Source organism: Phocoena phocoena, chromosome 11 (genome assembly GCF_963924675.1).
Source record: "Phocoena phocoena chromosome 11, mPhoPho1.1, whole genome shotgun sequence".
Taxonomy (NCBI): Eukaryota; Metazoa; Chordata; class Mammalia; order Artiodactyla; family Phocoenidae; genus Phocoena; species Phocoena phocoena.
This window is the reverse complement of record NC_089229.1, coordinates 62,783,088-62,798,993: the sequence shown is the minus strand read 5'-3', so window position 1 is coordinate 62,798,993 and position 15,906 is coordinate 62,783,088. Positions and strand designations below refer to the sequence as shown.

The 15,906-nt window shown below is 39.1% G+C and overlaps 1 protein-coding gene across 1 annotated transcript in view; it reads right to left on the bottom strand.

Annotated features, from left to right (window-relative positions):
• The window catches only part of FAM186A (family with sequence similarity 186 member A), a 76,959-nt gene that overhangs the window by 15,561 nt on the left and 45,492 nt on the right, over window positions 1-15,906 (bottom strand). Inside the window, 8 exon segments of the mRNA XM_065888174.1 lie at window positions 307-455; window positions 457-504; window positions 9,078-9,419; window positions 9,421-9,572; window positions 9,574-10,081; window positions 10,188-10,553; window positions 10,847-11,531; window positions 11,534-13,966. Of these exon segments, the coding sequence (XP_065744246.1) occupies window positions 307-455; window positions 457-504; window positions 9,078-9,419; window positions 9,421-9,572; window positions 9,574-10,081; window positions 10,188-10,553; window positions 10,847-11,531; window positions 11,534-13,966 (4,683 nt within the window).

Sequence of the window (15,906 nt, the reverse complement as noted above, 5' to 3'; positions counted from 1 at the left end):
CATGGGAAAGACAGAGGCAGAGATTGGAGTTATGCAGGTACAAGCCAAGGAATGCCAAGGATTGTCTATAGCACCAGAATCTAGAAGAGAGACTTGGAACAAATTTCTCCCTCAGAGCCTCCAGAAGGAACCAACCCTGCCAATACCTTGATTTCTCGAACTGGCCTCCAGAACTGTAAGAGAATACATTTCTGTTGTTTTAAGCCATGAAATTTGTAGTATGTTATAGTATCTCCGGGTAACTTATTTTCAAAGCCTACCACTTTGCCTTTTCTTACAACACACTGGGGAGAGGGAAAAGAAAACAGATTATCTGGCTGAATAAGTATGTCATTTTCCTCAGGCACTGATTCTGTTTCTGCTGTAGCGACTTCTGCTTCCCTGTGCAGATCTGCATCACCTTTTTTTGATAGTCATCAATTCTCCTCAGCATTATGTAGAGGTTCTGGGTCTCAACCTCTCCCAGTATTCTGGATGGCTTGTAACCATTTAATTATGTTGTTTCTTGGAAAAATTAACAAGAATGAGATTCATATAATTACTGACACTAACTCAGCAAACCTGGTGTCACCAGTCTCATCTCATCCTTAGTAAGTAGAGAGAGATAGTATAGGGGTGGCAGGCTTGCTTAATGAGACCTTAATCTAGTTCCCTATATGACTAAACTTTCAAAACTCTATATGACTGTCAAATTTTCATTAACTCCTCACACAGTTTTTAGTGTTAAAATAGTGTTGCTTATTATTTTTTTAATATATTATATTTTAGTATTGATATGTATACAACATATAGAAGGTACTTAATACAATTATGAAAAAGAGTGTCCTTGCCTTCAAAGCACTTACAAGCCAGATTAGGAGACTAATAAATTGTGTCAGAGAGAGAATGAAATAAATGCTAAATAGCAATTTAGCTGTTTGAGCAAAAAGGAAAACATAATTAATTCTAACAAGAGGAATAAAGAATGCTTCATAGGAAGACATTGAATAGGATCTTGAGGAACAGTCATAAAAATGTAGTACCCTCTTTACTATAATGTAGTAGGCCACAATGTTTGGGCCTCCAAAACATGGTTTTTTGCCATCCCTATTCTACAAGAGAGGAAAAGGATTCTGAGCAAAGTTAAATAATTTTCTAAAGTCACATAATTGATAAATAACAGATTTGGGAAGCAAACCCAGATCTTTTCTCTTTCCACAATACAAGTATTTCTCAAAGTGTGGACCCTAATCACCTGGACTGAATCATTTTGTTGGGGGTGGGAGGGTGGTGCTTGTTGAAAATGCAGATTCCAGGGTGCATCCCCAGACCGTTTGAATAAAAAATCTTGGTGGTAAGCTTCAGGATCTGTATTTTAAAAAAAATCTCAGGTAAACCTTACAGCCACTGAAGTTTGAGAAAAAGGGGATGAAGAATTCCACGTTGAGGGAACACTATAAATAAAGGCAAGACAATGAAAGTTATATTTTGGGAGTGGTGAGTAGTCTGGAACTTTTAGACCACAGATATGTGAAAGGATATAGTGGGGGATGAGACTGACATAGCTGGATCATGAAAGCATATGACATATGCTGGATCAGCATATTATGGAGTTTGGATTTTGGGGGAGGTAGGCAATGGGAACGCACTGAAGATGTTTTTCTGAATATATGTATTTTGCATATATATAGAGAGGGGGAAGGGAATAACTCTTAGGTCTCTTTGTGGGTTGTAATAGCTTAGAACCTACTGTATATATGGATCATTTAATACTTAAATATATTAGCTTTCTGAGTTAATTTTATATTTTTTTATTATTATTATTTTTGGCTGCATTGGGTCTTCATTGCTGCGTCCGGGCTTTCTCCAGTTGTGGTGAACGGGGGCTACTCTTTGTTGCGGTGCAGGGGCTTCTCATTGCAGTGGCTTCTCTTGCTGCAGAGCATGGACTCTAGGTACGTGGGCTTCATTAGTTGCAGAACGCGGGCTCAGTAGTTGCGGCGAGCGGGCTCTAGAGTGCAGGCTCAGTAGGTGTGGCACACGGGCTTAGTTGCTCCATGGCATGTGGGATCTTCCCGGACCAGGGATCGTCCCCTGCATGGGCAGGCGGATTCTCAACCTCTGCGCCACCAGGGAAGTCCCCTTGCAACCATTCTTTGAAGTAATTATCATTACATCAATTTTACAAATTTGAGTCAGCACATTTGAGTCTTAGAGAAGTTCAGAACTGGAAATTCGAGCCAAGGTCTTCCTGACATCAGAGAAAAAGCATGATCAGAATTTGGATATAAAACTATTACTACCCTCCTACACTGTTGGTGGGAATGTAAATTGGTGCAGCCTCTATGGAGAACAGGATGGAGGTTCCCTAAAAAACTAAAAATAGAGTTACCATATGATCCTGCAATCCCACTCCTGGGCATATATCTGGAGAAAACTCTAATTTGAAAAGATACACATTCTTTTGAAAAGATACATGCACCCCAGTGTTCATAGCAGCACTATTTACCATAGGCAAGACATGGAAGCAACCTAAAAGTCCATCAACAGATGAATGGATAAAGATGTGGTATATATAGACAATGGAGTATTACTCAGCCATAAAAAGAATGAAATCATGCCATTTGCAGCATATGGATGGACCCAAATTTTATCATATTAAGTGAAGTAAGTCAGACAGAGAAAGACAAATATCATATGATATCACTGATATGTGACATCTGAAAAAATGGTACAGGGAATTCCCTGGTGGTCCAGTGGTTAGGACTTCATGCTTCCCTGCTTCCACTGCAGGGGACACGGGTTCGATCCCTGGTTGAACTAAGATCCTGCAAACCACATGGCATGGCCAAAAAAAAAAAAGATAAAAATGAACTTATTTACAAAGCAGAAATAGACTCATAGACATAGAAAACAAACTTATGGTTACCAAAGTGGTTACCAGGGGTTGGGGGAGATGAATTAGGAGTTTGGGATTAACATATACACACTACCATATATAAAATAGGTAAACAACAAGGACCTGCTGTATAGCACAGGAAACTATACTCAGTATCTTGTAATAACCTATAATGGAAAAGAATCTGAAAACGAATGTTTTCATGTATATATATGTATATATATATTTATATATGTATAACTGAATCACTTTGCAACGAACACAACGTTGTAAATTAACTATATATCAATTTTTAAAAATTAAAAAATAAATAAATAAAAATACTTTATTGCTAAAAAATTCTAACAGTCATCTGAGCTGGTAGAGAATCTTGCCTCAGTGCTGATGGCTGCTGACGGATCGGGTGGTGGTGGCTGAAGGTTCGGGTGGCTTTGGCAATTTCTTAAAAAAAGACAACAGTGAAGTTTGCTGCATCCATTGACTTGTCCTTTTACGAATGATATCTCTGTAGCCTGCAAAGCTGTTTGATAGCATTTTTTGTTTGTTTGTTTGATAGCATTTTATCCATGGTAGAACTTCTTTTAAAATTGGAGTCATTCCTCTCAAACCCTGCCACTGCTTTAACAGCTAAGTTTATGTAATATTCTAAATCCTTTGCTGTCATTTCAACAGTCTTCCCAGCATCTTCATCAGAAGAATCTATCTCAGGAAACCACTTTCTTTGCTCTTCCATAAGAAGCAACTCCTCATCTATTCAGGTTTCATCATGAGATGGTAGCAATTCAGTCCCGTCTTCAGGTTCTACTTCTAATTCTAGTTCTCTTGCTGTTTCTACCACATCTGCAGTTACTTCTTACACTGAAGTCTTGAGCTGCTCAGTTATCCATGAAGGTTGGAATCAGTTTCTTCTAAACTCCTGTTCACGTTGGTATTTTACCTTCTTTCCATGAATCATGAATGATCTTAATGGCATCTAGAATGGTGAATCCTTTCCAGAAGGTTTTTAATTGACTTTGCCCAGATCCATTATCTATGGCAGCTACTGTATAGCCTTACGAAATCTATTTCTTAAATAAAAGGACTTGAAAGTCGAAATTACTCCTTGATCCATGGGCTGCAGAGTGGAAGCTGTGTTAGCAGGCATGAAAACAACGTGAATCTTAACGTGCATCTCCATTAGAGCTCTTGGGTGACCAGGTGCATTGTCAATGAGCAGTAATATTTTGAAAGGAATCTTTTTTTTCTGAGCAGTAGGTCTCAATAGTAAGCCTAAAATATTTAGTAAACCATGTTGTCAATAGTTGTGCTGTCATCTAAGCTTTGCTGTTTCATTGATAGAACATAGCAGAGTAGATTTAGCATTTTTATTTAGCATCATTAATGAGCACTGGCTTCAACTTAAAGTCACCAGCTGCATTATCCCCTAACAAGAGAGTCAGCCTGTCCTTCAAAGCTCTGAAGCCTTGAAGCCAGGCATTGACTAATCCTCTCTAGCTATGAAAGTCCTAGATGGCATCTTCTTCCAATATAAGGCTGTTTTGTATACATTGAAAATCTGTTTTTTAATATAGCCACCTTCATTACTTATTTTAGCTAGATCTGGATAACTTGCTCCAGCTTCTACATTAGCACTTGCTGCTTCAACTTGCACTTTGATGTTATGAAGAGGCTTCTTTCCTTAAACCTCATAAATCAACCTCTGCTAGCTTCAGACTTTTCTTCTGCAGCTTCCTCACCTCTCTCAGCCTTCATAGAATTGAAGAGACTTAGGGCCGTGCTCTGGATTAGGCTTTCAATTAAGGGAATGTCATGGCTGGTTTGATCTTCTATCCAGACCAGTAGACGTTTCTCTACATCAGCAATAAGGCTGTTTGTCTTTCTTATCATTCATGTGTTCACTAGAGTAGCACTTTCAATTTCCTTCAAGAACTTTTCCTTTGCATTCACAACTTAGCTAACTGTGCAAAAGGCCTAGCTTTCAGCCTTTCTCAGCTTTCAACATGCCTTCCTTACTAAGCTCATTCATGTCTAGCTTTTGACTTAAAGTGATAAAGTGAGGGACATGAGACTCTTCCTTCCACTTTAACACTTAGAGGCCATAGTAGGGTTATTAATTGGCCTAACTTCAATATTGTTGTGTGTCTCAGGGGATAGGGAAGCCCAAGGAGAGGGAGAGAGTTGGGGGAATGGCCGATTGGTGAAGCAGTCAGAACACACAAAACATTTATCATTTAAATTTGCCATCTTATGTGGATACGGTTCATCGTGCCCCGAAACAGTTACTGGTTTCCACCGACAGAGAGACAGACAGACACACACACACACACACAACTTTGCTTCTTTCTTCCTTTCTTTGTCCTGCTAGTCTCTCTGCCTTTGCTGCCTTACTGACTTTTACTAGTTCTTTGAGACAGTTCAAAGGTCTGGACTCCTAGAAGCTTTACCTAACTCTCCCCTCTCCTCAGTCCTCTTGTATAGAGTAGGTGATATATTCTTTCCACATCATACTATATAATCATCTGTTTGTATGACTGTCTCTTAGTAGACTTTGAGTGCCCTCAAGGCAGGGTTATGGCTTATCCATTTTTGTATCCTTCCACCCTCTACCCCCTGGGCCTAACCCAGCCCCTGGCATGTAGTGTATATTTTAAATGTTGATGAATTAAATGATAAGTTAAATCCTATCTAGTCACCGCAACATTTAGTATCTTTAAGAACTTTCTTCAATATATATGGAAATGAAATGTTTCATTATCAGCATCTGGTGTAATTTTACGTTCTTTCCATCATTGCTTTTTAGGTATATTACACTGATCATGTGGTAATACAACTCTAAAACTGTATTTTAGCATTTAAACATGGAATCTTTACTTACAGAGGTTCTACAAAACTTTCTTTATTCAAAAATAGTTTATATTATTATACTTTATGTTTTCTCTCCCATATAATGTTAGAATCTTCTTGACTCAGCCATTTTTATTATGGAATCTTTCATCTGTCAATATTTAATTCCTTGTTATACCTGTTGGTGATTTGATTATCATAACATTAAATATTAAAGAAGAGCTTTCTGAAGAATGAACAAATTGATCCTTGATGGATCAATTATAAAAGTTATAAGTGTATAAATTAAATATTGTGAAATGTTGATCTATATATTTCAATTTTTAAATGATTTTACTAAAACAGGTCACATCGTGTCACTTAGATCTTCAAAATCTTCACTAAAACTAAACAAACTTAATTGCCATATAAAAATTAAGAAAGTTGTCATAGAATTCCCCCCCAAAAGTACCAAGCCCATATAATATCATAGGTGAAATCTACCAAACTTACAAAGAATAGCTAATTTTATCATTAAACTGTTCCAGAGCATAGAAAAAAAATAAGCTTTCACATTTTTTAAATGATATAAACTTAAAATTATACCAAAATTTGACAAAGATAGCACCAAGAGAAGTAAACCACCAAACTTACTAATGAATATCAATGCAAAGTAAAATTCTAAATAAAATATTAGCAAATGTAACACATTCAAAGAAAGGTACAACAAGGACAAATTCCAGGGATGTGATGATGGTTTAAAATAATTAATCATATTTATTATGATCTGAGGAGATCTGAGGAGAAAATATGTTCTCTAATAACCATGAAAACGAAGTGCTGAAATCACATTTAACAAAATGTGATTTAATAAATTTAACAAAATTCAACATCCACTCTTGATTTAAAAAAAATAACAAAACAGGAGCTGACAGATACTTCTTTAATATGACAAAATGTATTTCAACCCAAAAGCCAGCATTTTTTAATGACATATACTAGAAAGATGTCCACTATCACCACTATAATAATTAGCAATGAAAGGACTTACATTTTGGCATTCTGAGTTACAAAGGAATGGAGAAAATAACCCCCCTCAAAATGAAATTGCCTAAGGTTAAAGTTGTTTTGTAACTTTTTCAGAAGGGAGAATATAAATATAAACAATCCTTTTAAATGTTCTTGAAGGTGAGTTTTTCCTAGAAAAAAATAACATGGGACCATGGAAGGGCACTCCTAGCTGTTACTCAGGGCAAGTCAAATGAACAAAGATGGCCTTGTGGCCACATCACCAATATTTTTTAATATAGTTCTGAAGGTACTAATCAATTCAGGTAGACAGGGACAGAAATGAGATGTTTAAAAGTTGGAAATTCTAGATGTAAAAAATTATTATTTGCAGGTGATATGATTATGTAATTGGAAAACTCAAGAATATCAACTGAAAAACTATCACATGCTTTTGAATACAGTAAGATGGCTGCATACAAAATTGATACAGAGAAATCTAGCCTTCATTTATACAAATAACAACCAGTTAGAAGGTATCATAGAAGAAGAGAGTCCATTTACAATAGTAACAACAAAAATAAAAACTAGCAAGATATACACTTATGGCAGAATATGCAAGAGCTAGATGAAAACTTTAGAATGCTCCAACAGGACACATGCACACGCACACACACACGCACACACAAACGACCTGAACAAAAGCAAAGGTATATCATTTTCTTGAATAGGAAGACTATATTAATAAAGATAAACTGGGTTTTGCTGTTTGTAAACAAAAGTTTACCTGTTGCTCATACTACAAATCCATCATAGCTTTGCAGGGAATGAGCTTCATTCTATACGCTCAGGAACACAGGCTAACAGAGCAGTCATCACCTTGAACACTATAGGTTATCATACCAGAGGAAAAGGAGACTCTAGAGGGTCTCAAACTGACAATGACAAGCTTAGTACAGAAATGATACACATTAATTCTGCTCACATCTCATTGACAAGTACTGGCAAATAGTACTAACTACCACGAAGACTCAGCATCATAAAAATAAAACTGCAATAAATAACAGAGAATAGAAGTAACTCATCTATATGCAATCAATAAAAAATAATAGAAAATCCAGTTATGGACTTAAATGATACAACAATTTATGATGAAGCTACATTCAAATCAATGGGGGAAAAAGGTAGATTATTTTGTAAATAGTGATGGGGCAACTGTGCAGCCATGCGGGGGAGTGAAAAACATCACACCTATATCTCACAACAGAAAGCTTAGAATCGAAGACTTAAATGTAAAACAAACAAGCAAAAAACTAATAACCAACCATAAAAGTACTAAAAGCAACCTAGAAATAATTTTTTTATATTTCTCATAGTGGAGAGGGCCTTTCTAAATATGGTACAAAGCATTATAGCAAATATTGATATAGGGACTTCCATGGTGGTCCAGTGGGTAAGACTCCAAGTTCCCAGTGCAAGAGGCTCGGCTTCGATCCCTGGTCAGGGAACTAGATCCCGCATACATGCCGCAACTAAGAGTCCGCGTACCACAACTAAAACGTCCACATGCCGCAACTAAGACCCAGTGCATCCAAAATAAATAAATAAATATTTAAATAAGAAAATATAAACACATAAAAATCAAAATTTTTTTAGAAAGCAGAACCCACCAAAAGCAGAGTCAAAACACAAGTGGGGGAAATTTGGCAATCTATGTCACAGACAAGGGACTAATTTTCCAAATATTTGAACAGGCCCCACGAATCAATTAAAAAAGCAACTTGACAACCCAACTGAAAAATGGGCAAAGTATTGAATAGAATCTTCACAGAAAATAAAATACAGATGGCTCTTAAGTCTATGAAAAGATGCTTAACCTCAACCTATAATAAAAGTAATGCAAATTAAAGCATTGAAATGCCATATTTTATCTATTACATTGGCAATGAACCAAAAAACTGATACTATTTCATGTTAGTCTTGATGTGGGGAAGTACTCTTTTATAATGCTGACCAATGTATAAATTGTTACCAGTTGGAAGTTACCGTTCTTCCAGTTGGAAGCATTTCTAAACTTCTGAAGTTGATACTTTGGAGATCAACCATGATCCACAAAATATACTTAAGTATGTCTGCTAGAGATATAAATGAATGAAATAGATGTTATAAGGCATTTTTTATTTCCTAAAAAATATACTTCCTTTTACTATCTTAAATATGCTTCCATTCCACAGACCTTCTATAAGAGAATCTTTTAGAACATCTAATCTGACAAATATGTATATACTTATAGGGCAGTGAGGGAGGATATTTGAAATCAGGACTAAACCTGATTTCAGAAAACTGGACACACAATATTTATATCTACCTTGCACACTGGATCAGCCTATAGGCAATGTACTTGTGGAATAGGTATCCCAGCCGAACTTTGTCCGTATGAAGTGTCTCAATTATGAGATTCCTAGCTGTTGTGTGTAGTTGTGAAGGGAGTATAGAAGCTTTTGTCACCTGATTTAAGAGAATCAGGTTCTTCTGCTGAGCCTCCACATCAACAAAATAGTTCTGTTCTTTGAGCTCTTGGGGATAGGAAGTGGGCACCATCATCTTGGTTTTCTGGGTACCTGAAAGTGAGGTCAGTATCCAGGGCTTATCTATAGGGGGAAATCGGGATTTCTGGTCCCATTCAGAAGGTGAGCTCTGTGATGTTTTGGGTAGTAAGAGAAGGTAGTGATATTACAGGCTTAATGAGAGTAGGAAGGGCCCGCTCATCAATGTAAGGGGTTTGGGATACTGGTGTCCTGTAATCAGTGAGATAGGACTTAAATGTTCTAAATTGTTCCATAGCAAAAGGATCTCGGGGGTCTCTGGATTTCTTCATAAGTGTCAGAGACCTCTGATATTTGGAACTTCTTAGTGGTGAAAGGGGCTTGAGGTACCTTGAAACTTGGAGCACTGGGATGGACCAATGCTGATCTAGGTTTCAGAGAAGAAATAATTGACAATCTTTCCTTACTTTTCTTAGAGACAGGAGAGGACAAATTTTTCTGGGGCTTTCCAGGGGTTGAGGGAGCCCATAGTGTAGGGCGTTGCCCAGGGGTGGGAGGGATCCATAGTGGGCAAGCTTGCCCAAGAAGGGTCCATGGTGACAGATGCTGCCTAAGGGTAGAAGGGACTTGTAGATAGGGAGATTGCTCATGGGTGGCAGAGGTCTGGAATGCCTGAGGCTGCTCAGAGAGGGTTAAGGGTCCAGATTCCAAGAGTTCCTCAGGGGTGGAAGAAGCCCCAGGAACCAAGCACTTCCCATGAGAGAAAGGGGCCCAGATACTGGGAATCTGTGCAGAAGTGGCTGGGACTCCAGATATAAGGAGCTGTCTGAGGTCAAGAAGGGGCTTCAATATCAGAGGCAACTGGGGAGTCACAATGTCCCTAGATATGAAGAATTGCCTAGAACTAAGAAGGGCCTGGTGCAAGGGGCTGCCCTGGAGTGGGAGAGGGCCCAGATATTGGGCTGGGGACTGGAGCTGGGAACCGAACAGAGGTGGATTGACCCTTAGAAACTGGTGTCTGTCTAGAGGAAGGAAAAGTCTGTGGTGCCAGGAGCTTCCTGGGTTCTGAAGGAATCCTCATTCCCAAGGATTTCCCAGGGACAAAGGGGGCTTGTGTAAGAGGAGACCTTGATATCTGCAAAGGAGTAGAAGAGACCTCAAATATAGGGGACTTCTCAGCAACAGGAGCAGATGATACTGGGGACTGCTTAGGAATGTGAGGAGCACGTGTTGTGATAGATATATCAGTAATGGAAAAGATCCCAACTTCCAGAGTATGTCTTGAAGGAGGACCAGGCCTGTGTGGTAAGGACTGCTCATTAATAAGAAGAGCTCCTGGGCTTCCCTGGTGGCACAGTGGTTGAGAGTCCGCCTGCGGATGCAGAGGACACGGGTTCGTGCCCAGGACCGGGAAGATCCCACATGCCGCGGAGCGGCTGGGCCCGTGAGCCATGGCTGCTGAGCCTGCGCGTCCGGAGCCTGTGCTCTGCAACGGGAGAGGCCACAACAAACAGTGAGAGGCCCGCGTGCCGCAAAAAAAAAAAAAAAAAAAAAAAAAAGAAGAGCTCCTAATTTTAGGTCCTGCTCAGACCTGAGAGTAATACCCATGGACTGGGCCTGTCCTGGGGTGAAAGGGGCTCCCAAAGGTTGGATTTGTTCTGGGATGTGGGGAGATTCTAAGGTATAGTTGTTATCTGAGGTGGGAGGAACTCCTAATTCCTCAAACTGTTCTGGAGAGAGAGAAACCCCCAATGCTTGAGCCTGTCCTAAAGTGAAAGGGGCCCCCAAGTCCTGGGCCTGCTGAGGGGTGACATGGATCCCCAGTCCCTGGGCCTGTTGAGAGGTGAGAGTGATCCCCAGTTCCTGGGTCTGCTGAGCGGTAACATGGGGGACCACCTGTGCCTGGGCCTGTTCAGGGGTGACATGAATCCCCAGTGTCTGGGCCTGCTCATGGGTGAGAGTTATCCCCAATGCCTGGACTTGCTGAGGGGTAAGAGTGACCCTCAGTGCATGGGCCTGCTCAGGTGCGTGGGCTGCTCCCAAACCCTGAGACATCTTAGGAGTAGGGGTTTCCCCCAATTCCTGAACCTGACGGGAGGTGGGGGTGATTCCCAGTGCCTTGGCCTCTTCAGGGGTGAGGTCAATTTCCATTGCCTGGGCCTGCTGAGGGGTAAGAGTAATGGACTTTGTGGGAGACTGTCCAGAAATAGAAAAGGCTCCTGGTGAGGAAGATTGTGTAGAGATGGGAGGAATGATTGGTATGGGGTGCTTTCCATAGCCAGATTCTCTAATTTCTTAAGATTCCCATTGAACTCTCTTCTTTGGTGTAACTGCAATGCGTCTTTTGGTGTGCTCTGCCACCTGGAAGACAATGTCACTGAAGTGTGACTGAGCAGCTGTTCTGGTTGTTCAGAAGTTTTCATCTCCTTTGCTGTTTTCTGCTTCTGCCTTTCATGGTCCTCTACCTTTCTCCTTGGCTTCTGCTTCTCCTCCTCTCTCTCCCAACTGCTTTCTTGCTCCAGATATCTCACTTCCTTCTGAACCTGCATCACCTGCTGTCCTTTCTCCTTCTCCAAGGGCACTCCTTGTTCTTTCACTTTTTGCTTCCATGCTTCCAGCTGCTGCTGCTTTGACTTCTGATGCCCTTCTTTCTCCTCTTCCCTTTTCTTTTGCCTCTCATCTGGCTCAATCTGCTTTTGCATCCTCTGTTTTTTCTGTCCCTTCCACACCTCTTCTTCCTGCCACTGTTTCTGCTTCTGTTGCCCTCGCTTTCCCTCCTTCATTGGGAGCCATGCCTCTTCCTTTTCCAAATTCTTATTTATCATCTCATAGCTCCTTTCTTCTAGCCTTTGTTTTTCCTTCTCCTTATGGTCTTTCCCTACTGTTGAGGCTACAGGAACATCCCGTTCACTTTCTATTTCAGCCAAGATCATTTGTATTAAATTGTCAGTTAGTGGGCCAAGGCTCTCCTGTGAAAGTAAGGTGCTAATTTCTGACTTTGCACTAATCTGCTTCTGAAAATGCAATTCTGGCATAAATGAGACCACCTTTTTTCGTTTCATAGGTTTCTCTCCAATTTGTCCTGCATTTTTTATATCTTTGTATTTTCTCAAGATTTTTGTCACAGTTTCAGCCACTTTTTGGAAATATTCCTCAATTTTTGCCTTTATGATTCCTAATTTTTCAACTTCTGCTCTTTTTAATAATAACTCTTCTTTTGACCTAGTCTTTTTATCCAAAGGCTTTCCTATGTTATCGATTTTCTCTTTTAGGAATGACACTATGGCTTTCTGAAATTCTTCTAGATTACTCTGTTCTCTTTTGCCATCTGGAGTTCCTGAAGTCTCTTTAGTTATCCTAGACTGTGATTTAACAAGTTCAAGAGACTTGACTTTCTTGGCGAAGACTGACATATCCTTCTCTTCAGTTTTTTCTTCTTTGCTTGTAATGGTTCCTGGAGAGATTTGGTGTTTCTTTCCTTTTATTTTCATTTTCTCAGAGGAATAATCAAGTTGACTCAACCTGGATGGCTCTGCTTGGCTACTCATCTCACTTCTGCCTTCTTCGTCCATTGACTTAATGATGAGTTCCTCTTTATTCTCTGAAGAAATTTGACTTCTGCTATGGGAATATTCAGGTTTGGCTTTCCTGAGTCTTTCCCATATACTACTGGTTCCACTTTTGCCACCTTGGCTCTTTGTGTCAGAAGGGAAATCAGAAGGAAAATGTTGACTTTTTGATTCAGTGAGTGACTTTGATTTGCTTTCAGAAAAGGATTTTATTTCTTTTCTCTTCTTTTCTAGTGCTTGTATTTCAAAGTGGTGATCAAATTTGGGCCCTGCGACTTTCTGTTTACCTTTATCATCATTCACATTTGATTCGGAGGTCTCCTGCATATATGGGCCTTTTGTGCGCTTTCCTTTCTGTGATTGGTACTGATCAGTCCCATCTTTCTGAAAGGCACCGCCTTTCTTCGCTGATATCTTATCTATAATGATATCTTCAGTGATCTCTTCAGAAGACTTTTTCTGTTTTTTTTCAGGTAAAGGGTATTGCTGGTCAGTTATATCTGAAATCGTCTCACCTTGGGCTGTATATGAAGGAGATGAGTCCCATATGATCCCCAAGGCTTTGGTCCCTTTTTGGGGGGCCTCATCTACAACAATTTCAAATTCTTTGGCCAAAATATTATCTACACTGTCTAATGTGTCAGCTTGGCTAATGGCTAATTGTGGAGAAGGCTCAGGTAACACTCTCAGTGTTGATGTGGGCAATGCTTGGTGTTCTACGCCTTTGGATCGAACAAGGTGTTTATATTTTCCTTCTACTTCTTGAAGTTTCTGCTGAAGCATTTCATTTTTTTTACTGAGCTCTTGTATTATCTTCAGGGAAATCTCTTTTTCTCTTTCACTTGTCTCATTTGTATACATATTGGCACTTTGGGGGTTAATAACTTTCACTTCATCATTTAGTGTACTCAAAGCTTTAGAAAGGTTTTCTATTGTTGATGACATATATTTAATAGCACTGTTTTCCAATTTATTGAACACTGCAGTATCTTTGAGTTCCTGTAGCATATCTTGGATTTCTGAAACCTTTGTATTTGTTGCAAATTGATCACTAATCATCTGATCTGGTCTTAAAGCATGAGCTGTTGCAGGTCGCTTTATAACACTTTCTATCCAAGATTTCCATAGAGAACCTCTAGATGCTAGAAGAAATAAATAAATAAATAAAATAATGAGATCGCATTTCTCCTTTTGTGCTGTGCTCTATGTTTAAACCTGAGGAATTTAGCCTAAATTAACAGATAGATATAGGATAAAGTTTCATCAGGTAAGTTTGGCCCCAAAATAAACAGCATTATTTTCAAAAGAATGACTCTTTTCCCACAATCATCTAGAAGTTCTTCTTCCAGAGTTTAGGAGAAGAACTCAGCTGTGACCTCAACTTACTTTCGATCACAATTTTGAGATTAGACATAAGGTAAACCAGAACTTTCCTTTGGTTTTGATTATGCTTGGTGCTTTCCATTTTCTTTCTTGGGTTCCTATCTTTCTTTTCTCCCTTTTCTGAGTCGAAGCTAACCTTGATTCTTTCAAAAGGATCACAAAAGAATAGAAGGAAAGCATTTGAAGGGATTTCCAAAATGGCTGAATGAGAAACTCAGCAAATTTTTCCCAAAAAGGCAATGAAAAAACTGAGCAAAACTGCCAAAAACAATCATTTTAGGACGTTGGAAACTGAGCAAAGGCATACAACAAATTGAGAAGAATTTATTCAAGAAAAATTTGCTATGATGTTTTAGCCTGGAGCTGCTTCCATCTCCAACTCCCTAGCCCTATGGCCTGAGTTCTACCAGAGTGAGGCAGCCTGTGAGGACTGACAGCTCTACTGCCTGAGGGGGTTGATTTGATCTAGAGCAAAGCAATTCTTTAACAATACTACTTTAACCCATACACAGATCCGTTAGCAAAGAGTAGAAGCCTTACTGGATCAATCTGGATTAATTAATGATTGACTAATCATTGACTGACCACTAAGCTATGCGGACCCAAAAGTAACCCCTAAAATTCAGGCTTAAAAATAAAAATAAACAAACAAAAAAACACAACTGAGTAGAGATATCAGTGGTTGCCCACTGTGGGGGATACAGACTCCACCAAATTAGTCCAGACAAGTCACTAAAAAACAAACCAAAAAGGCAACAAAAACAAACTCTGGAGGTTGTAAGGAGAATCAAAATCCAGAGTTGCTACAATATATTACCTAAAATGTCCAGTTTTCAACATAAAAAAAAGCATGCAAAGAAACAGAAAAGTGTGACCCATACACAGGAGGAAAAGCAGTCAGTAGAAATTGTCTCAGGGACCAGGGAGAGGAGGTGGGCAGATGTCGGACTTATCAGAAAAAAAGAAGCAGTTATAAATACGTCCAAAAAACTAAAAGAAACCATATTTTAAAATAAAAGTATGATGACAATTACTCGTCAAATAGAGCATATCATTAAAGAGATGAAAACTGGAAAACCAAGTGGAAAAATTGGAATTGAGTAGTACAATAACTGAAATGAAAAATTCACCAAAAGGGCTCAACAGCATGTATGAGCTTACAGAAGAAAATAACCAGCAAACCTGATGCTAGATAACTAGAGATTGTCTACTCTGAAGAACAGGGAGGAAAAAGAATAAAGAAAAATGAACAAAGCCTCAGAGACTTGTAAGGTACCATCAAGCATACCAATGTACAAGCAATAGAAATCCCAGAAGAAGAAGACAGTGGGGCATTAAAAGTATTTGAAGAAATAATGGCCAGATCATCCCAAATTTGATGAAAAACATTAATCAACACGTTCAAGAAGCTCAGCAAATTCTAAGTGGGATAAATACCGAAAGATCAATACCTAGAACATCATAGTCAAACTGTTGAAAGCCAGACAAAGTGAGAATCTTTAAAGCAAAAAGAGAAAAATGACTCATCACAATCAAAGGAGACCCATTTAGAACAGGGGAACTGCAGTAAATTTAACAGGTCACTTCTTATCGGAAACAGTGGAGGCAGAAGGCAGTGGGATGGTATATTCAAAGTGCTGAAAGAATAATACTATTAACCAAGAATTCTATATCCACCAAAACTATTCTTCAAAAATAA